The sequence below is a fragment of the Sapajus apella genome, unplaced genomic scaffold (genome assembly GCF_009761245.1).
Source record: "Sapajus apella isolate SASKATOON/1434 unplaced genomic scaffold, GSC_monkey_1.0 scaffold20, whole genome shotgun sequence".
Classification (NCBI taxonomy): domain Eukaryota; kingdom Metazoa; phylum Chordata; class Mammalia; order Primates; family Cebidae; genus Sapajus; species Sapajus apella.
This window is the reverse complement of record NW_022436960.1, coordinates 28,133,391-28,157,051: the sequence shown is the minus strand read 5'-3', so window position 1 is coordinate 28,157,051 and position 23,661 is coordinate 28,133,391. Positions and strand designations below refer to the sequence as shown.

General features: G+C 39.8%; 1 protein-coding gene across 3 annotated transcripts in view; it reads left to right on the top strand.

The window, feature by feature from the left end:
* Positions 1–23,661, top strand: part of YLPM1 (YLP motif containing 1) — a 73,141-nt gene that overhangs the window by 31,804 nt on the left and 17,676 nt on the right. For all 3 annotated transcript variants that reach the window (XR_004271784.1, XM_032287856.1, XM_032287857.1), the window contains exons 5-16: positions 607–2,727; positions 5,866–5,986; positions 13,143–13,563; positions 13,676–13,768; positions 13,964–14,159; positions 15,353–15,471; positions 16,672–16,826; positions 19,414–19,476; positions 19,773–19,892; positions 20,127–20,303; positions 20,390–20,473; positions 21,354–21,437. Coding sequence is in view for 2 of the 3 variants with exons in the window: in XM_032287856.1 (XP_032143747.1) it covers positions 607–2,727; positions 5,866–5,986; positions 13,143–13,563; positions 13,676–13,768; positions 13,964–14,159; positions 15,353–15,471; positions 16,672–16,826; positions 19,414–19,476; positions 19,773–19,892; positions 20,127–20,303; positions 20,390–20,473; positions 21,354–21,437 (3,754 nt within the window). In the remaining variant the exon portion in view is untranslated. The remainder of the gene's footprint in view (positions 1–606; positions 2,728–5,865; positions 5,987–13,142; positions 13,564–13,675; positions 13,769–13,963; positions 14,160–15,352; positions 15,472–16,671; positions 16,827–19,413; positions 19,477–19,772; positions 19,893–20,126; positions 20,304–20,389; positions 20,474–21,353; positions 21,438–23,661) is intronic.

The window sequence follows — 23,661 nt, the reverse complement described above, 5'->3', positions numbered from 1 at the left end:
TTTTTTTTTTTTTTTTTTTTTTTTTTTTGGAGACAGAGTCTCACTCTTATCACCCAGGCTGGAGTGCAACAGTGTGATCTCAGCTCACTGCAACCTCTACTTCTTGGGTTCAAGTGATTCTCCTGCCTCAGCCTCTCAAGTAACTGGGATTACAGTCACCTGCCACCATCGCTGGCTAATTTTTGTATTTTTTTTTTTAGTAAAGACAGGATTTCACCATGTTGGCCAGGCTGGTCTTGCACTCCTGACCTCAAGTGATCCACCTGTCTTTGCCTCCCAAAGTGCTGGGATTACAGGTGTGAGCCACTGCGCCCGGCTTAATTGCTTTTTAACAATTCAGTATAATAGTGACTTGCTGCAGGAGATGTGTTGAAGTGAATTAGATAATACTGACATGATTTCCAAAGCTTGTCCTAAGACCTCCTGAGCACTGCTACCTTAACATACTGGTTCTAAGATATTGGTGACTCAGGATTTATTTAATGACTGAGAAGAGTCATTGTTGTAAACAAATTCTAAGGCAAGAGTGCCTTAAATATTCTTACATGGAGAATTTTTTTTTTTCTGCTTTACTGTCTTGAGTAATATCTTTTGTTTTACTTGTAGATTTGATGGTCCTCGAAGATTTGAGGATTTAGGGTCAAGGTGTGAAGGACCGAGACCCAAAGGGCCTCGTTTTGAAGGAAATCGCCCCGATGGGCCAAGACCCAGATATGAAGGTCACCCAGCAGAGGGCACTAAAAGCAAATGGGGAATGATTCCCCGGGGGCCAGCATCTCAATTTTATATTACCCCCAGTACATCCCTAAGTCCTCGGCAGAGTGGACCACAGTGGAAAGGCCCCAAACCAGCTTTTGGACAGCAGCATCAGCAGCAACCTAAGTCACAAGCAGAACCTCTTTCAGGAAACAAAGAACCATTAGCAGACACCAGTAGTAACCAGCAGAAGAATTTTAAAATGCAATCAGCTGCATTTTCCATTGCTGCAGATGTAAAGGATGCCAAGGCGGCTCAGTCAAATGAGAATCTAAGCGACTCTCAACAAGAGCCACCTAAAAGCGAAGTCTCGGAAGGGCCCATAGAGCCTTCTGATTGGGACCAGAATGCTCAAAGTATGGAGATTCAAATCGACAAAGCCCAAGCTGTTACTCAGCCTGTACCCCTTGCAAATAAGCCTGTACCTGCTCAATCTACTTTTCCTTCAAAAACAGGGGGGATGGAGGGAGGAGCAGCAGTAGCAACATCATCATCATTAACAGCAGATAATGATTTTAAACCTATGGGTATTGGTCTACCCCATTCAGAAAACAACCAAGATAAAGGCCTGCCTCGGCCAGATAATAGAGATAATAGATTAGAAGGCAATAGAGGCAGCAGCTCATCTTACAGAGGTCCCGGGCAAAGCAGAATGGAAGACACACGGGATAAAGGACTAGTAAACAGAGGTCGTGGTCAGGCAATCAGTCGAGGCCCAGGATTGGTCAAGCAAGAAGACTTTCGGGATAAAATGATGGGTAGGAGAGAAGACAGTAGAGAGAAGATGAATAGAGGAGAAGGTAGCCGGGACAGAGGGCTGGTGAGACCTGGAAGCAGTCGGGAGAAAGTGCCAGGTGGTCTGCAAGGCAGCCAGGACAGGGGTGGAGCTGGCAGCCGAGAAAGGGGACCACCTCGGAGGGCTGGTAGTCAGGAGAGAGGACCTCTTCGAAGGGCTGGGAGTAGGGAGAGAGTACCACCCCGAAGAGCTGGGAGCAGGGAGAGAGGACCACCTCGAGGGCCTGGTAGTCGAGAAAGGGGACTGGGAAGATCAGATTTTGGTCGTGATAGAGGTCCATTCAGACCAGACCCAGGAGATGGTGGGGAAAAAATGTATCCATATCACCGAGATGAGCCTCCTAGAGCTCCATGGAACCATGGAGAAGAGAGAGGGCATGAAGAGTTCCCATTAGATGGTAGAAGTGCTCCAATGGAACGAGAAAGGCTTGATGACTGGGATAGGGAGAGATACTGGAGAGAATGTGAACATGACTATCAAGATGATACACTAGAGCTCTATAACAGAGAGGACAGGTTCTCAGCACCACCATCTCGGTCTCATGATGGAGATAGGCGAGGCCCTTGGTGGGATGACTGGGAGAGAGACCAGGATATGGATGAGGACTACAATAGGGAAATGGACAGGGACATGGACAGGGATGTGGATCGGATTGGAAGACCCATGGATATGTATGATAGAAATTTGGATAATGAGTGGGACAGAGATTATGGGAGACCACTGGATGAACAAGAATCACAGTTTCGTGAACGGGATATTCCATCTCTTCCACCTTTACCGCCCCTCCCACCTCTTCCACCTTTGGATAGATATCGGGATGATAGATGGAGAGAAGAAAGAAATCGAGACCATGGGTATGATCGAGATTTCCGTGATAGGGGTGAGTTGAGGATTCGAGAGTATCCAGAAAGAGGAGATACATGGCGGGAAAAGCGAGATTATGTTCCTGACAGAATGGACTGGGAAAGAGAACGGTTGTCAGACAGATGGTACCCATCTGATGTGGATAGACATTCCCCCATGGCGGAACATATGCCCTCCTCACATCATTCCTCAGAAATGATGGGGTCCGATGCAAGCTTAGACTCTGACCAAGGCCTTGGAGGGGTAATGGTTCTCAGTCAGAGGCAGCACGAAATCATTTTGAAAGCTGCACAAGAACTGAAAATGCTTCGGTAAGTTGACTCTTTCAGATCATTTCTTTTAGTAAAAACCACATTCAGACTGCTGATATGATATGATATATTTGAATGTAATCATTTACTTCAAGTTCTTAACACATACTTTTAATTTATATTTCTGGTCATTCAGTGCTGTTTTTAGGGTTAGGATGAGTATTTAAGAACTCTGTTAATTATAAACGTATGCCCTAAAATGTGAAAATTAATTACTGTCTTGGCCTTTGTAGATGTGTTGCTGGCATGCCATGCCTGTGCATGTTGTAGGTGTCAAACTTCAACTTTTCAGAGCTCTGGATTTCACAGGGCTCATATGTAACCTTCATTTTTTCCAGCTAGCAGTTTGTTCGTTGGTATTAGATCTGATAAACTTTATATTCACTAATCATTGATATAATTTTGGAAAGTGCTGTATTTTTTGTATTTTTCTTTGTTGAAGCTAAGAATGGTTTGCTTTGGAGCATCCTCAGATTTGTCTAACTACTGATACTTTCTTTTTGGGGTGTTTTGTCTTTCATTATAACTAAAAGCAGGTATTTCTCCTTGAGGATGGTACTTGTTTCTATGTAACCAAATACTTTCTTTGTGAAATGGAAAATAGGATATTTTGACTTACAATCAACTATGTATAGGTATCTACATAATTTTCCCGTTACAGTAACAGTAATAACAAAAGCTAACATTTATTGCATGCTTACTCTGGGCCAGGAACTGTACTAAGTGTGTTGTGTATTATAACTCATTTAATCTTTAAACCAGCTATATCTTGGGATAGGAATTTAGAAGTCAGTGGCAGGTTGTAAGCTTTTTTAAAGCAAATTTTTTTTAGAAAAAATCAACTAATGATTAGGTTTTAATAGATTCCAATATATTTCTTCCATTTTTAAATTCTGGTTTATATTTGTAGATCTTAACAATAAATTATAACTTTAGAACTAGGAAAGAAAAATATGGTGAAGAAACAGTAATGACAAAAGACCAGATATGGCAGGTTTCTGTGGTCTATAGCTAAGAGGTTTATTTTTTTCCAGGTTATTCATGAGGAAAATGTAGAAAGCATGCTATAGAGTATATAGCTACTACACTATTCACTTTTAAGTTGTAGATACCTTTAATTTAACACCTACCATGTAACTGGGCACTTGCTAATAATTGAGTGTATATTATGCCAGTCTGTCTATCTCAAATTCTTCTATCTCAAAGGCCTGCAAAGATAAGGTAGTATTATCCCCACTTCACAAGTGGCACTAAGGCTCAGAGAGGTTAAGTTCTCTTGGCTAGCAAGTGTCAAACCCAGCATTTAAACTCAATCTGTCCAACTCTAAAATCTGTGTTGTTAATGGAGAATACCAAGCTGGTTGGTGGTGTTAAGCTGCCAAGGTTTCTTTTTCCTTTCGAAATTTCTTTTTAATTCATTATTGCTTTGCATGGCAATGCTGGGTAAAAGGTGCTGCTGCTGCTTCATCCTTTTTTAAAGCTTTCTGGGCAACATGAACATAATTAAATAATATATATGGAGTGATAGATAATGTGATCATAGTTGAATACAAGTAGATTATGTTATGTCAGTGTAAAGTCATAAGGAGTATCATAAGGGATGTGATTTACCTGAGCAGAAAGTAGCCTTACATACTTGACCTTTTGGGTTCATTTGGGTCACTTACTTTACTGTAAGGAGAAAATTGTAAGAGGTCTTAAGACGTTGTAGTGGATTTTACCCATGTTTAAGGTGGACATTGTGAAGAAAAGTGAAAGGAATTTAATCAGAAATTTAAAGAAAAACCAAAGGACTACATAATTATCTTCAGGAAGATGAAGTGTTGTTTTTAAAGATATAGACTGACAATTGTTTTCACCATCTACAGCAGGGGCCATAAATTAAAATGTCCCCAAGAATCAGATAACAAAAATGAGTGAAAGTGGGCCAAGTGGAACTTTGTAGAGTATGGTGAAGATTGTGACAGGTTGTTTCATCTAACATGGACAGCCTTGCCGCACTCGGCTGATTGTTGGCATGTGGGAATGTAGACCTGGTGTTACCAAATCTCTTTAAGGTTTGAATTTATATGTGAAATATTTTGCTTTGTAAATAGCTAATTCAAATTTTAAAAACTGATGTGAAAGCCACATTTTTTTTTGAGTTGGAGTCTCGCTCTGTTTGCCAGGCTGGAATGCAGTGGCATGATCTCTGCTCACTGCAATCTCTGCCTCCCGAGTTCAAGTGATTCTCCTGCCTCAGCCTCCTGAGTAGCTGGCATCACAGGCACATGCCACCATGCCCAGCTAATATTTGTATCTTTGGTAGAGACAGGGTTTCACCATCTTGGCCAGGATGGGCTTGATCTCTTGACCTGTGATCCACCCGCCTCAGCCTCCCAAAGTTTTGGGATTACAGGCATGAGCCACTGCACCCAGCCTAAAGCCACATTTTAAAAACCTTCTTAGGCCATATTTGGTGCATGAGCCACCATTTTGCAACCTCCGGTGTAAAGAGTTGAAAAAAGTAGTCTGGGCACGGTGACTCACGCCTTGTAATCCCAGCGCTTTGGGAGGCTGAGGCGGGCAGATCACTAGGTCAGGAGTTCAAGACCAGCCTGGCCAATGTGGTGAAACCCTGCCTCTACTAAAGAAATATAAAAAATTAGCCAGGTGCGGCAGCCTGCATCTGTTGTTCCAGTTACTCCGGAGGCTGAGGCAGAAGAATCACTTGAACCCAGGAACCAGAGCTTGTAGTGAGCTGACATTGTACCACTTGTACTCCAGCCTGGGCAACAGAGTGAGACTTTGTCTACAAAAAAAAAAAAAAGTTTAAAGAAATAGCGAGGGAGCTTTTGGTTGGATTAAAGAAAAACATAACAGCTGGATGAGATAGTAGAAAACTACTGAGACAGGTTGTAGAATCTATCCTTGAATATCTTTAATAATATATAATTATTTTTATGTCTTAGATGACTGATGAGTTAGCTACATAAAAGCAAAAGAGAGTAATCCCAGAGGTGCCCATTGTATGGCCACTGCAGAGAATTTTAGGGCAAGGTTTTTTAGGCCTCTTCTTTTTAATTCAATACTAGCTGTAGCCACTTAGGAATGGCATAAACATGCTTTATGTACCATGGCAATTTTATTTGTTTGCAGGGAACAGAAAGAACAGCTTCAGAAGATGAAAGACTTCGGGTCTGAGCCACAGATGGCTGACCATCTACCACCTCAGGAATCAAGACTGCAGAATACATCTTCAAGACCTGGAATGTATCCGGTATGGGAGAATGTGTGCTCAGAAAATGAAATGGTTTCTACTTTGTATGTTTTTATGTTGTTTAATTTTTTAAAAATTAAATAACTACAAATTTCCTCTCTAAAATTTAGATTTTTGGTAAAGTAAAAGTTTATAGTGATTGACCTTTGAACATCTTAAAAGCAGTTCAAAAGTGTGGCAGAGATCCCCCTTTTCCCCAGGATTTGGATAAGTACACCAGCTACTCCTGAACTACATAGTTTCTGTCCACAAAATGGTAGAATTTTTCTAATAATTTTTTAAGTAAAATAGTCCTGTTGACTGGCCACAGTGGCTCATGCCTGTCATTCCAGCAGTTTGGGAGTCTAAGACAAGAGGATTGCTTGAGCCCAGAAGTTTGACGCCAGCCTGCACAAGACAGTGAGACCCAGGTCTCTACGAAAAAAAAAAAAAAAGCCCTGTTTTCCATCTAGGCAGGGCTAGACGTGGGCCTCATGGTGCTTCCTATCTTTTTAGGCTACTAGTCCTTCAGATGGGGAAATGTCATACCCTAGTACATACTTCAGAACTGTTCAGGCAGTATGAAAAGGGGTGTTTATGTTAAAGACTTGAGTAAGTTCTCCTTTTTTATCCAATAGCATGCCAGGACTCCTTTTGTTTTTGTTTTGTTACTTTACATTTAAGCCAGTAATGGGCTTTTCAGATGTTTTAAATGTTATCATTCAAATGGTTTTATGACAGCATAATGAAGAAAAAAGCTCTACTGAACCATTTCCTCAAATTAACTTTCTTTATTTCTCAGCGTTCCCTTCCATTCTGGTCTAATGTCAAACACTAAGACATAATTGTTAACATCAGTGACCCACCATGGTGTTGTTGACTTTCCAGATCAGATCTCCTGACCTTTGTATGCATTTGCCTGTCCGCAGAGTTTCTGTCTGTGGATGTGACTCCTGTCAAATGCAGCATGTTCAAATTGGGGCTCATTATCATACCCCATTAAATGTTCATTCTCCTCACCATCACCTATCACCCTAACTTGAAATCTGAAAATCCGTCTTGCCCCTGCCATACCCTGCCATAACCAGTCATACTACTGATTGATTTTATCTCTTTTGAATAAAATTCCGAAGTATAACTGCACCCATTTTAAGCCTATATTTCAAGTTTTGACAGATGTATACCAAAAGATACATTCTCATCACCCTTAAAAGTTCTCATGCCTTTTTGTAGTTGGGACTACCCCTACACTCCACTTCAGGCAGCATTGATGCGATTTGTGGTCAATGGACATTTTAAAATTAACCTCACCATGTGGCTACCTGGCTTTAAAACACTTCAGTGTTCTCCCATGCCTTCAGGATGAAATCTAGAATCTCTTTCATGGCCTTTCAAGTTCTTCCTGAACTGGCCTGACCTCTGCTGACCATTGCTTGCTACGCCACTCTCTGATGCTTCATTTTCCCTCCTCATGGAGCTACTTAACAATTCTGTGAATGTGCTAGATTCTTTTACTTCTTCATTCCTTTGTATATGCATGTTATTCTCTAAGCCAAGAGTTTCTTTTCTTTGCCATCCCATCCCCTCCTGCAATTGGCTGATGCTTATCTTTTAGAACGCGGCTCTGCTATCTTCTCATCCACCTATGTAAGGCAGTTACCCCCATACATACTCTGTAACATCTTGTACTGGTCTCTGTTGTCATCTTTATCATGTTGCATTTTGATCGTCTGTTTTCTTGTCTGTCTTTCCTTCTAAATTGAGTCCCTAATATAAGAATGATAGGCCGGACACGGTGGCTCACGCCTGTTATCCTAGCACTGTGGAAGGCTGAGGCAGGCGGATCACTTGAGGTCAGGAGTTGGAGAGCAGCTTGACCAACATGGAGAAACCCCATCTCTACTAAACATACAATATTAGCCGATCGTGGTGGCACATGCCTGTAATCCCAGCTACTAGGGAGGATGAGGCAGGAGAATCGCTTGAATCTGGAAGGCAGAGATTGCGTTGAGCCAAGATTGCGCCATTGCACTCCAGCCTGGGAAACAAGAGTGAAACTCCGTCTCAAAAAAAAGGTGGAGTTTTTTGAGATGGAGTCTCTCTCTCGCCCAGGCTGAAGTACAGTGGCACCATCTCGGCTCACTGCAGCCTCCACTTCCCAGATTCGAGCAGTTCCCTGCGTCAGCCTCCTGAGTAGCTGGGATTGCAGGTGCCCACCACCACACCTGGCTAATTTTTGTATTTTTAGTAGAGATGGGATTTCACCATGTTGGCCAGGCTGGTCTTGAAATCCTGACCTCGTGATCCACCCACCTGGGCCTCCCAAAGTGCTGGGATTGCAGGCATAAATCACTGCGCCTATCCAAGAATTATCTTTTATCTTTGCTTGTCTTAGTAAATAATAAAAGCTCCTGATCATGGATTCACATTTCTGCTTTGTTTGCTTAACAATTCATAATCATCTTTCCATATTGTTATATGCTGTATTATTTTTTGATTCATGATAATTTTTAATTAATTCCATTTCTGTTGAAATTGATTTATAATCTTTCACTGTGATTCTTAATATTACTCTAATGAATGTCTTCTTTTAGATAACTCTTTTTTTTTTTTTTTTTTTTTTTTTTTTGAGATGGAATCTCACTCTGTTGCCCAGGCTGGAGTACAGTGGCACAATTTCTGGCCACTGAAACCTCTACCTCCCAGGTTCAAGCCATTCTCCTACTTCAGCTTCCTGAGTGGCTGGGATTACAGATGTCTGCCACCCACCATGCCTGGCTAAATTTTTTGTATTTTTAGTAGAGACGAGGTTTTACCACATTGGACAGGCTGGTCTTGAGCTCCTGACTGCAGGTGATCCACCTGGCTCAGATTCCCAAAATGCTGGGATTACAGGTTTGAGCTACTGCATTCGGCTGATAGCTTTTTATGAGTCAATTGGTTTTTTTTTAAAGTTTTATGTTGTTGTTTTTGTTTTGTCTTTTTTGTTTTGCTCTGTTGCCTTGGTGGCTAGAATACAGTGGTGCAATCATAGCTCACTGTAGCCTCAAACTCCTGGGCTCAAGTGATTCTCCCTCCTCAGCCTCCTCAGTAACTGGGACTACAGGCGCACACCACCATGCCTGGCTAACTAAAAAAATTTTGTTGGTAGGGGCGGGATCTCGAATTGTTGCCCAGGCTAGTCTCGAACTCCTAGGCTTAAGTGATCCTTGTGCCTTGGCCTCCCAAAGCGTTGAGAGTGCCTGCACCCAGCCAGCAGTGATTTTAAAGTCCCAAAGTGGACTACTTCAAAGAATAAGCATACCTTTAAAAATTTTTTTGAGACAAAGTATAGTCTCTCGCCCAGGCTGGAGTGCAGTGGTGCAATCTCAGCTCACTGCAATCTCCACTTCCCCAATTCAAGCAATTCTCCTGCCTCAGCCTGCCAAGTAGCTGCGATTATAGGTGCCCACCACCACACTTGGCTAATTTTTTTGTATTTGTAGTAGAGACAGGGTTTCACCGTGTTGGCCAGGCTGGTCTTGAACTCCTGACCTCAGGTGATCCACCCTGCCTCAGCCTCCCAAAGTGCTAGGGTTGCAGGCATGAGCCACCACACCTGGCCCAGAATAAGCATACTTTTAAAAAATGATTCCTGTGACATAGCCAAACAGCTCTCTATAATAGTTGTATAATAGTTATACAACTATTATACAACTATTGCTCACGCTTGCAATCCCAGCACTTTGGGAGGCGGAGGCAGGCAAATCACATGAGGTCAGGAGTTCGAGACCAGTCTAGCTAACATGGTGAAACCAGGTGTCTATAAAAATGCAAACATTAGCTGGGCTTGGTGGCACGCGCCTATAATCCTAGTTACTCCAGAGGCTGAGGCAGGAGATGCTTGAACTTGGGAGGTGGAATTTGCAGTGAGCCAAGATTGTGCCACTGCACTCCAGTCTGGGTGACAGATCAAGACTTCATCTCAGGTGGATCACCTGAGATGTCAGGAGTTTGAGAGCAGCCTGGTCAACATGGTGAAACCCCATCTCTACTAGAAATACAAAAATTAGCTGGGCATGGTGCTGCGCGTCTGTAATCCCAGCTGCTAGGGAGTCTGAAGCAGGAGAATTGTTTGATCCTGAGAGGCAGAGGTTGCAGATCATGCTACTTCACTTCAGCCTGGGTAGCAAAGCGAGACTCTGTCTCAAAAATAAATAAATAAAAAGAAAGAAAATAGTTGTGTTACATCTCTATATAGCCTTGTAAGCATTAGTTACTTAATATTTTTGGTATATTTAGTAATTTTAATACAGCATTTTTTATTACTAGTGACATGAATATTTTCTCATATTTGTTAACTATACTTTCTTCTTACAGAAATTCTGTTTGTGTCCTTCACCCATTTATCTGTTTGAGGTTTTTTGTTTTTTAAAAAAAACTCATATTATCCTAAATATAGATATTGACCCTTTCGCATATAAACAATTTAAAAAAAAAATTTATCTTGCTCTCACTGTATAGAATGAAGAAAGCACTTTTTGGTTTATTTATAAGTGTATTTTTAAGAGATCTTAAGATATTTAAAACTTGTCTCAATGGATATGTCTAGACAGACAGAATAGCCTCATCCTATACTGGCATTTTCTTAACAAAGTTTACCATACCATACTTTAATTAAAACTTTATCTTTAGGTAATAGCCATTTGTCTTTAACTATAGCCAGTAGTGACCTCCAGTCAAATTATGTTCCTTCCATATTAGTCAACTCCATTTTATTTTTCACAAAGTTTATTTTTAAAGTACTGCCTATGTATGGGCAAATATATAAAAAATGCATATTGTGGGCTCTCCAGGGTCTAAAATAGCTGTAAATAAAGAAAAAAAATCCTAGAATCACAGAGAAGTAAAAAACCAAACCAAAACAAAAAAACGAAAGAAGAAACCAAACCAACCAGACGCAGTGAACTAAGACATGGGAAATAAGTGTTTGAATTCACGCTTATGAAGATTAAAATAGAAACTAGGCATAGTGGCTCACACCTGTAATCCCAGCACTTTGGGAGGCTGAGGCGAGAAGATTGCTTGAGGCCTGGAGTTCAAGACCAGCCTGGGCAACATAGCAAGACCCTGTCTTCACCAAAGAAAGAATAAAAATAAAATTTACGTGGCAGCTGGGTTTCAGTATTGGGTAGATAGGACCTATCTGCTAAGAAGTGCTACCATCTCCTTAATAGACATTTCTGATGGCACCTGGTGATGCTTTGGGAAAACAAATGTAATCAGGGCACCCAACAGTGGCACTCCTCAGAGAGATTACTAGATGTTCATTTAGTTTATTTTGTTTCGTATTACTCAAGTTTTGTGTTGGTCCCAGCTTTCCCTGGACTATTATTGTCAACCAGGTAACTGAAAGGAACAGAAGTGTGGAGGCTCTCTAGGATTTCTGTCACTGGAAATTTACTGTTTTTATGGAGGAGATAGGTTTCTAGGGTAGGAAGATAGTTCTTATTTATTCAGTTTTCTCCTTCCTGCACACTGAGAGAGTGGGAAGATAGTTCTTAATCAAGGGGTGAAAATCAGAATTATTTATGGAGGGTATTTTTTTTTTTTTTTTTAATTTTAAATTACTGGTGGGACCCCACCTACAGAAGTTCAGTAGATTTGGTGTTGGTCGGGGACGTTTGAATCTTAAGTGGCCACCATCCTAATTTAGAGTATGGAGATTTTAAAACATTTTCATCACCCCTGTAAGATCACTGCACCAGTTTATAGTTAGTTAATCCTCATTCCTACCCTAGACCCAGGCAACCACTGATCCACTCTGTCTATATAGATTTGCCTTTCTGGGCATTTATATAAGTGAATTATATAATATGTAGTCTTTTGTGTCTATCTTCTTTCACTTAGCATAATCTTTTCAAGTTTATCCATGTTATAACATGACTCAGTACTTCATTTCTTTTTACTGCTTTTAAAATTTCTATTTATAACTTTTTATATGAATATACCACATTTTGTTTAACCATTCACCAGTTGATGGACATGAGGGTTGTTGAATAGTATGGCTATGAATATTTGTGTGCAAGTTTTTGGATAGATATGTTTTTGCTTTTCTTGGATAGATACCTAAAAATGAAATTGCCGAGCCATATGATAAATGTATGTTTAGCTGGGAGTTTTGGCTCAAGCCTGTAATGCCAGCACTTTGGGAGGCTGAGGTGGGTGGATCACCTGAGGTCAGGAGTTGGAGACCAGCTTGGCCAAGGGAAACCCTGACTCTACTAAAAATATAAAAAATTAGCTGGTAGTGGTGGCGCATGCCTGTAATCCCAGCTACTCAGAGGCTGAGGCAAGAGCAGTGCTTGAACCCGGGAGGCAGAGGTTGCAGTGAGCCAAGATTGAACCATTGCACTCCAGCCTGGGCAACAAGAGCAAGATTCCATCTCAAAAAAAAAAAAAAAGTATATTTGACTTTTTGAGAGAAATTGGCAAACCATTTTCTTTTCTTTTTTTTTTTTTTCCCTTTGAGGCAGAGTCTGTTTCTGTCGCCCAGGCTGGAGTGCAGTGGCTCATCCTCGGCTCACTACAACCTCTGCCTCCTGAGTTCAAGTGATTCTCCTGCCTCAGCCTCCCAAGTAGCTGGGACTGCAGGCGCATGCCACCACGCCCGGCTTAGCAAACCATTTTCTATAGTGGCACCATTTATTCCTACTAACAGTCTAAAAGAGTTTTTCTTTTCTATATTCTTGCCATCATTTGTTTTTGTCTGTCTTATTCATTATAACCATTCCAGTGGGTATGAAAATGGTATCTCATTGGGATGTTAATTTGCATTTCCCTAATGACTAATGGTGTTGAGTATCTTTTCATGTGCTTATTGGGCGTTCATATGTTTCCTTTGGAAAAATATCTATTCTCAGCTTTGGCCATATTTTTTTTTACGATTTGCCTTATTAAGTTTAAGTGTTTTGTATATTCTGAATTCAAGTTCTTTATCAAATATAAGATTTGTGTATATTTTCTCCCTTTCTGTGGCTTGTCCTCATTTTGATGGTATGTTTTAAAGCACGAAATTTTGAGTGAGTCCAAGGTGTTAACTTTTTTCTTATAAATTGAGAACCAGATTTTAATTTCCACTGATCTGTAAAAACATAGTGGTACGCATGCCCGCTAAGCTCTTGACTCTGTTCTCTAGCCTCCAGGGTCCTATAGACCACCCCCTCCTATGGGTAAACCACCAGGTTCAATTGTAAGACCTTCTGTTCCACCAGCAAGATCATCTGTTCCTGTAACCAGGCCGCCTGTCCCAATACCACCACCTCCACCTCCTCCACCTCTACCTCCTCCCCCTCCTCCAGTGATAAAGCCGCAAACATCAGCTGTAGAACAGGAACGATGGGATGAAGATTCTTTCTATGGGCTCTGGGATACAAATGATGAACAAGGACTGAACTCAGAATTTAAGTCAGAAACTGCAGCGATTCCATCTGCTCCAGTATTACCACCCCCACCTGTTCACTCTTCCATTCCCCCTCCTGGTGCAGTACCTATGGGTATGCCACCAATGTCTAAGCCACCACCAGTGCAACAGACTGTTGATTATGGCCATGGCCGAGGTGAGTAATGATGGTGAACTTGTACTTGGGATCCTACAGGAATTGTTAGCTTCAGCTTTAGCTTTCTCAAGCTTCACTCTTAGAGTGCTTTTTCTCTGATTTTGTTTACCAGATATATCCACTAATAAAGTTGAACAGATACCTTATGGAGAAAGAATAACTCTACGCCCAGATCCACTACCTGAAAGATCAACTTTTGAGACAGGTAGGATTCCCAGAGAGGTCAGTATTTTTAAACATTTTAGGGCCTAATTATCATGATTTTCCTTTTAGTCAGCTGAAAGATTCTTAAATTGAATTTAGGGCAGAAATTTATACCAGCTCCGAGGTTAGATTTATACTTTTCTCCTTTTATTTCTATAAAAGGGATATAGTTATTTTGTATTAATTGTTTTTGTAGAGCATGCAGGCCAACGTGATCGTTATGATAGAGAAAGAGACCGTGAGCCTTATTTTGATCGCCAAAGTAATGTCATAGCAGATCATCGAGATTTTAAAAGAGATCGTGAGACACATAGAGATCGAGACCGGGATCGTGGTGTTATTGACTATGACCGGGATCGATTTGACAGAGAACGCCGACCCCGAGACGATAGGTATGCTATAAAACAGTCTTTGCTAGGTGTACAAATTATTATATACTTGAATTCAGTAAAAGTTTAAGAGAAATTAAGTAACATATTCTTGTCATGCATGTATATTTGTAATTTGGAGGGGGAAGAATAATTCTGGATCAGTTTTTAGGAAAGTAGGTCTTTGACTTGGTAGCTTGAATTCCGGAGCATTAAATGGGCGATGGAGATAGCCGGAAAGGAATAGAAGTGGTATTATCAATAAAGGTGCAGTCATTACTCAGTAGGCAAGCAGTTTATTTTTGCAATCCATTAGCTTTTTATTTATTATGATTATACCTAAGGGTATTCTGACAGCCAGGCAAGGAGAAGGGGAAGGGAGAAAGCCCACGAACTTTTAAATATTTATTTATTAATTACTGTATTTTATTGAGATGTGGTCTCAGTCTGTCATCCAGGCTGGAATGCAGTGGCACAGTCTCAGCTCACTGCAGCCTCCACCTCTTAGGCTTAAGTGATCCACCCACCTCAGTCTCCTGAGTAGCTGGGGCCATAGGCATGTGCCACCATGCCTGGCCAATTTTTTTTTTGTTTTTTTTTGTATTTTTGGTGAAGATGTAATTTTACCATGTTGCCCAGACTGGTCTCAAACTCCTGAGCTCAAGTGATCCACCTGCCTCGGCCTTCCAAAGTGCTGGGATTACAGGAGTGAGCCACCATGCCCAGCTTTCACATGAACATTTTAGATACGTATATAAAGTAGATCTAAATGGAAAAGCAAAGTCAAAATGTAAATAATTGGCCTGGTGCAGTGGCTCATGCCTGTAATCCTAGCACTTTGGGAGGTCAAGGCAAGCGGAGATCCTGAGCTCAGGAGTTTGAGACAAGCGTGACTCACACGGCGAAACCCCGGCTCTACAAAAAAATAGCAAAAGTTGGCCAGGCAAAGTTGTGTATGCCTGTAGTCCCAACTACTTAGGAGGCTAAGATAGGAGGATCACTTGAACTCTGGAGATCAAGGCTGCAGTGAGCCAAGATCAGGCCACTGCACTCCAGCCTGGTTGACAAAGTGAGACCCCCATCTAAAAAAAAAAAAGTAAATATGGTGTGGAGTACCTGCCTATAGAGAAAATTGGGCAGAGAATGCTGTTGCGTTATAAAGCGGAGACCTCTGAATACTTTTTATTTGCTGAAGCACTTCCTATTATACCTTCTAGAGCTCAGTCATATCGAGACAAAAAAGACCATTCCTCATCCAGAAGAGGGGGTTTTGATAGGCCATCCTATGACCGGAAGTCTGACCGACCAGTCTATGAAGGGCCATCCATGTTTGGAGGTAGAGTGATGCCTTATTTACTGCAAGGATATTAAGAATGTAAAGTATGGGAGATGCTTTCCATTGTAGCTATGGATTTAAACTTTTAGAGTAAAATGTATTCACAGATTTCTTAGAGCTGGCGGCATTATCATAAAAAATAGCAATGTAATTAATGAAATAAAACGTTTACTTTTGAAACAAAGTAGAAACAAAATTACTGATAGTCTCACTACCCACCATACTATAGCTATTATAATTTTGTAGATTTCCTCTCATTCCCTTTTTACAGACGTATTTATGAAGTTGTAATCAAAGTATAAATATGAAGTAGTAATAACAATTTCTTTATCATGATTGTTCTGATTAATATTGTACCATACACATTTTTCATATGTAAAATGATGAAATTTTAATGGCTCTTTGACATTCTATTGAGTGGATAAAATATAAGACCAAGACCCTTATTATTAGGTAATTTAGGCATTGCTTTTAGTTTTTCACTGTTATAATTTACACTTAAACTAGAAACTCATACCTATTTATAGGAATACACTCTCCTAAGATGGTATAACTTTTATTCTTTTTTTTTTTTTTTTTTTGAGACGGAGTTTCGCTCTTGTTACCCAGGCTGGAGTGCAATGGCGTGATCTCGGCTCACCGCAACCTCCGCCTCCTGGGTTCAGGCAATTCTCCTGCCTCAGCCTCCTGAGTAGCTGGGATTACAGGCACGCGCCACCATGCCCAGCTAATTTTTTGTATTTTTAGTAGAGACGGGGTTTCACCATGTTGACCAGGATGGTCTCGATCTCAAAAAATCGTGATCCACCCGCCTCGGCCTCCCAAAGTGCTGGGATTACAGGCGTGAGCCACCGCGCCCGGCCATAACTTTTATTCTTAAAATGGTAAGCAGAAGTTACAGAACTGAGGACTGTCCAGCAAAACATTTGTTATTCTTTCATGTTTTGTTGCTTAACTTTTTACATTTCGTACAAACAGGGATAAATTCAGTGTTTTGCAGAACAGTCTATTTGCCTGAAATCATCTCATTTTCTTGACTTCAATAGATTTTACATTGCCTTAAATTTTCTCTAATTAAAAAGTGGCCCCAAAATCATTAGACTTGGTTTGAATTATATTACCTTAGGATGTGTGGGGAGAGTTGAATTTCAAAATAATTACTTTACAAATAGTAATTTTATTCAACTGCTGGAATCCTAGGAGAACGAAGGACTTATCCCGAAGAGCGAATGCCCCTGCCAGCTCCTTCACTGAGCCACCAGCCGCCTCCAGCTCCACGGGTCGAGAAGAAGCCGGAATCAAAGAATGTGGATGATATTTTGAAACCACCAGGCCGGGAGAGCAGACCTGAGAGAGTGAGTCCTGTGAAGCTGATTCATTTCCACGCAAACCAGAAGAGATCTTTTTAATATCCTGAACAGAATTTCTTTTTTTTTTTTTTTTTTTTTTTTGGGACGGAGTTTCGCTCGTTACCCAGGCTGGAGTGCAATGGCGCGATCTCGGCTCACCGCAACCTCCGCCTCCTGGGTTCAGGCAATTCTCCTGCCTCAGCTTCCTGAGTAGCTGGGATTACAGGCGCGCGCCACCATGCCCAGCTAATGTTTTGTATTTTTAGTAGAGACGGGGTTTCACCGTGTTGACCAGGATGGTCTCGATCTCTTGACCTCGTGATCCACCCGCCTCGGCCTCCCAAAGTGCTGGGATTACAGGCTTGAGCCACCGCGCCAGGCTCTGAACAGAATTTCTTTACATTTCGGCAACATAGTAATAATATCAAATTCAAGGCATTTTGCCATACCTAAATCACCATAAAATCTCATAAATGGCCTACACTATAGAATCTTTAAGAATTTAGCACTAAACTGCTTGGCAAAAAAGATGTTGAATTTTAAAACATTCATGAGGCCTCAATTAATTGCACGTTGAAGAGAGGAAAGTGGATTTGGTTTTATGGTGGTATGTGGAATAGAAAGGGAAAATTAGGAGGCTTGATTTAGGCTTAATTTCCTAGTGACCTCCAAATGTGTGCAGAGGTCCAAAAGAGGGCAGCTGTTATACCAAGTCAGTTGGATGTGGAATCTTACTCAAATTTAATTCTTTTAAATTTGTCTTATATTGCAGAATAATTAGATTGACTCCATTTGAATTAACTGATACTGGAAATTTTTTTAGATTATGGATTCAGGATACATGTGCAGGTTAACTACACAGGTATTTTATGTAATGCTGGAGTTTGGGCTTCTAATGAGACTGTCACCCAAATAGTGAACGTAGTACCTGGTAGTAAAGTTATTATTGATGTAGTTGGCTTAATTTTATTTTTGGATTATTCATTGCAAACTATGGAAATATGGCTTAATTTTGTTTATTCATCTTATGTAATACCACTGAATTCATTTATTAGTTTTAGTAGATTTTTAGTGGATTCTTAAGGTTTTCTTTGTATAAGATTATGTCATCTGCAAATAAAGTTTTACTTCTTTCTTTCTGAATTGGATGCCTTTTATTTCTTGCCTAATTGCCCTGGCTAGAACCCCCAGTGCAGTGTTGAATAGATGTGGCAAGAGTGGACATTCTTGTCTTGTTTCTGATCTTAGAGAGAAAACATACAATCTTTCACCATTAAGAATGATGTTAGCTGTGAATTTTTTGTAGATGCACTTTATTAGGTTAAGAAAGTTCTATTCCTAGTTTGTTGAATGTTTTTATCATGGGAGGATGTTGGATTTGTTGAATGCTTTTTCTGTGACAATTAGGGTGATCATGTGATTTTGGTTTTTAGTCTGTTGATATGATGTGTTACATTAGTTGATTTCATATGTTAACTTGCATTCCTAGGATAAATTCCACTTGGTCATGGTGTGTAATGATTTTTATATGTTGCTGGATTCAGCTTGCTAATATTTTGGAGGATTTTTGCATCCATATTCATAGAAAATAGTGTTGTTTTCTTGTGCTGTATTTGGTTTGGTGTAATACTGGCTTCATAAAGTAAGTTAGAAATTATTCCTTCTTGTCAGGCATGGTGGCATGTGCCTGTAGTCCCAGCTACTCAGGAGGCTGAGGTGGGAGGATCACTTGAGTCCAGGAGTTCAAGACCAGCCTGGCCACATGATGAAACCCTGTCTCTACTAAAAATACAAAATTTAGCCAGATGTGGTGGCGGGTGCCCGTAATCCCAGCTGCTTGGGAGGCTAAGGCACAAGAATTGCTCAAACCCCGGAGACAGTGGTTGTGATGAGCCAAGATTGCACCACTGCATTCCAGCCTGGGCAACAGAGTGAGACTCCATCACAAAATAATAATAATAATAATTTGTTGATCTTTTTTAAAGAACCACTGCCACTGTTGGGTTTTATTTATTTATACTCTTTTGTTTTTCTCTTTTCTATTTTATTAACTTCTTCTTTAATCTTCATTGTTTCCTTCCTCTGTTTATTTAGTTTGCTCTTTTTCCAGTGTCTTAAAGTGGAAGGTTAAGTTATTGATTTGAGACCTATCTTCTTTACTACTATAGACATTTATAGCTATCAATTTCCTTTTAAGCACTGCTTTAGTTGTATCCTGTAAGCTTTGGTGTGTTGTGTTGTTTTCATTCATCTCAGAGTATTTCCTGGTTCCTCTTGATTTCTGGTTCCTCTTGATTTCTGGTTCTTCTTTATTTCTTCTTTGATTCGTTGGTTATTTAGGAGTATATTGTTTAATTTTCACTTATTTGTGAGTTTAATTTTTCTTACTATTAATTTTCAATTTCATTCCACTGTAGTCAAATAACATACTTTGTATTATTTCTATCCTTTCAAACTTATTAAGGTTTGTTCCAATGTCTATTATATAGTCTATCCTGGAAAGTGGTAGGTCATTGTTAGCTATTATCTCATTGCAGAAAGTTTTCTCTGAGTGACTTTTTTTTTTTTTTTTTTTTGGTCTATTCTGTTTCAGATTGTTGTTATAATGAGAGGATTACCTGGCAGTGGAAAGACACATGTTGCAAAACTTATTCGAGTGAGTATGGGAAAGCTGAAAAATCAGTTGCTTGTGTTAGTAGTCACTTGCCTTTTTATTAATAGCAAGCAACAAGATACCAATAGAATTGTCTTCCATTTGATTTGTTAGAGTTGGCCCATGTGGTAGATGTTGTCCCATGTACATTTGGCTCTACTCAGAGAAACATTTTTGACTCTGCTTGATTTGAAAGCACCAGAAGACTGTATATTATTTAGCCACAAGAAGGAACTTTGGTGTGAACATTAATTTATTCCATAAATTCATTTTAACCTTCTTGACTATATGATTCTTAGGATAAGGAGGTAGAATTTGGAGGACCTGCACCCAGAGTTCTAAGCCTGGATGATTACTTCATCACTGAAGTGGAAAAAGAAGAAAAAGATCCAGATTCTGGAAAGAAAGTAAAAAAGAAGGTATGGTATTCATCTCAGATCACATTCTGATTCATTAATAGTATTTAAAGGAAATCATGTTTGGAGAGAAATGTGGCTTTTTTGAGGGCAAGGACTTCTCTGTTTTCTGAACACAAACTTTAGTACTTGGGTGTGAAGGAAAGACTAAAAGTCATCTCTGTCCAAATGCTAATCAGGGGAAAAGCTTAGGATGATTCTTTGCTTTTGCTAATTATATATCTCTTGGGACCTTAGGTAATGGAATATGAATATGAAGCTGAGATGGAGGAGACTTACCGCACCAGCATGTTCAAAACTTTCAAAAAGACTCTGGATGATGGCTTTTTCCCCTTCATAATTCTGGATGCCATCAATGACAGAGTTAGGCATTTTGACCAGTTTTGGAGTGCAGCAAAAACCAAGGGATTTGAGGTAGAAACTTAAAGAACTTTGAAGTACTTTGTGTTGTCATGTAAATGTTATATATCTTTGCCTAATTGTTATTCATTCTTGCTTAGGTATATTTGGCTGAAATGAGTGCAGATAACCAGACTTGTGGCAAGAGAAATATTCATGGAAGAAAGCTTAAAGAAATAAATAAGGTGATTTTCAGAAACATGGACTAATAAAGTACCATCATGCGTTACATAATAATGTTTTGGTCAAGGAAGGACTACATATATGGTGGTCCCATAACATTATAATAATGTATTTTTACTGTACCTTTTCTATGTTTAGATATCTTTAAATACACAAATACTTACAGTTGCCTACAGTATTATGTACGTTAACATGCTGTACAAGTTCGTAGCCTAGATGTGCAGTAGGCTTTATCATCTAGGTTTGTATAAGTATACTCTGTGATGTTCACACAATGGCAAATTGCCTAATGATCCATTTCTAATGTATGCCCATTGCTAAGTGATGTGTGACTGTACTCTAAACTTCATATTATCTGTATCAGCACTCTTGTCTGGAAGCTCCTATTTATCCCCTCCTTTTTTTTTTTTTTTTTTTTCTATTTTTCCATAATATCTTTCCTATCTGCGTTAGTAAATGTTTCTCTTCCTTTGTTTCTTTTCCTAGCTCTTCATGAAATTAGCCTGTTATGGCTGGGCGTGGTGGCTCACGCCTGTAATCCCAGTGCTTTGGGAGGCCGAGGTGGGCAGATCGCTTGAGCCTGGGAGTTTGCGATCAGCCTGGGCTACGTGGTGAAACCCTCTGTGTACAAAAAAACACAAAAATTAGCTGGGTCTTGTGGCAAGTGCCTGTGGTCCCAGCTACTGGGGAGGCTGAGGTAGGAAGATCACTTGAGCCCGCAATGTCAAGGCTGCAGTGAGCCATGTTTGCACCGCTGCACACCAGCCTGGGTGACAGAGTGAGACCCTGTCTCAAAAAAAAAAGGAAATTGGCCCGTTAGACTTTATAATATTAAATTAGTATTTAACAATTTAATTAATATTTAACAATATTTTTCAATAGATGGCCGATCACTGGGAAACTGCGCCTCGTCACATGATGCGTCTAGATATTCGTTCTTTGCTGCAAGATGCTGCTATTGAAGAGGTGAGTATCCTTTGGTTCAAATGCAATGCAAAATGACATTACTTTTTCACCTTTTTGCTTTGAAAAACTTAAAACCGATAGAAAACTTACATGAATAGTATTAATATAAGAACACCTACTGATATGCCTTTCATTGAGATCACAGCTAATATTTTGCCACATTTTTCTTTGTATGGATATATTCTTATTAACAGTCTTGTTAATGATGTCATTATTTTCGTGGAACCATTTGAGAATTAGGTTGTAGACCTCATAAACCTTCACCCTTAAATACATCAGTAGGTATCTTGTAAGAACAAGGACATTGTCTTTTGATTTTATAACTGTTATCAAATGCAGGAAATTTAATATTAATAAAATATTATATTAAGTAGTATAAATTTCCTGAATTAAATTTCTTGAATTATCTCACATATATTTTATATTCATATTTCATCAGTTGTTCCTGTCACATAGCTTATAGAAATTTTCAAAAATCCAAGATTCAATCCTTTAATACAAAATATAGTTTCTCAGCCTTGTCATTATCATGAAAAATGAAGAATTTATGAAGAGTTTAGGCCTGTTATGTAGAATGCCCCTCCATTTGGATTTGTCTGTTTGTTTCCATGTGCTTAGGTTCAGGTTAAACATCAGCAGGAATGCTATGTAAGTGATACTGTGCCCTCCGTGCATCACACCAGGAGCCATATGGTGTCAATTTATCTCATTATTGGTGGTTTAAACACTGATTACTTGGTTAAGGTGTTATCTAACAAATTTTTCTATGTTTTTCTTTTTAATAAGTAATCTGTAGAGAGAGACTCTTAATATCTGTTCCCCAACAGATTTTCATTCATTGGTAGTTCTTGCCTGAATCAATTATTAATGTGATGGAAAGAGAAATTTTCTATTTTTGCCAGTTTTGTGTTTCTATTTTGTTTGACCTCTTCCATTGAGTGAGTTTATTGCCAATATTGTCATTTGCCTTTTTTTTACTTTTTTTTTTGGAGACGGAATCTCCCTCTGTCGCCAGGATGGAGTGCAGTAGTGCAATCTTGGCTCACTGCAACCTCTGCCTCCTGGGTTCAAGTGATTCTCATGCCTCAGCCCCCTGAGTAGCTGGAATTACAGCCATGTGCCACCGCACCTGGCTTAAATTTTATATTCTTATGTTTTATATCTTTAGTAGAGTTTCATGATGTTGGCCAGACTAGTCTTGAACTCCTGGCCTCAAGTGATCTGCCCATCTAGATCTCCAAAAATGCTGGGATTAGACGTGAGCCGGGGTGCCCAGCCGTGCTTTTATGTGTTTTTAACTCCCATGCCACTCCTCAACCTATTTCATTCTGGCTTCTGCCACTATCGTTGTCTGGCAGCCTTCTCACTAATTATCTCCATGACAGTGGACAGTTCTTATTTCTCTTATTGTTTAATTTTGCAGCCAACATAGTTGACTATGCCCACCTTCTTAAAAAACATACTTTACTCTTGGCTTTTGTGAATTCACATTCTTCTGGTTTTCTTTTTACTTTTTTGGTTATCTCTTTTCAGTCTCCTTTGCTGACTTCTCCTGCTACCCATTCTTTAGGGCTCTATCCTAGCCTCTGTTTTTATTTTGTACCCTCTGTATAGATCATCTGAATCTTTCTAGGAGCTTGGATTGTCACTTATGTGCCATATAATGTTATAAAGTCTAGACTGGGTTATATTACTATCTTGACAGTAATGTTTCTGAATGGAGGGAGTATAGGTGATTTTTATAATCTTCTTCTATTATTTTCCAAATTCTCTACAAAAAATATATATTATCTTAGTATACGTCAAACTCAACCAATCCAAAATGTAGTTCATCCAAACCTGTTTCTCATTTAGTAGTCTCTGTTTTAGTAATTAGAACCCTAACCACTTGATTGCTGAAACCAGCACTCTGGGAGTTATTCCTGACTCTTTTGTCATTGTTGTTGAGACAGAGTCTGACTCTGTTGCCTAGGCTGGAGTGTGGTAGCATGATCATAGCTCATTGCTGCCTCAACTCCTGGGTTCAAATGATCCTCTCACCTCAGCCTCCTGAGTAGCTGAGACTACAGGCATATGCCACTGTGCCCAGCTAATTTTTTATTTTTATTTTTTAGAGATGGGGGTCTCACTAAGTTGCCCAGACTGGTCCAGAACTCCTAGACTCAAGCGATCCTCCTGCCTCAGCCTCCCAAAGTGCTGGGATTACAGGTGTGAGCCACCGTGC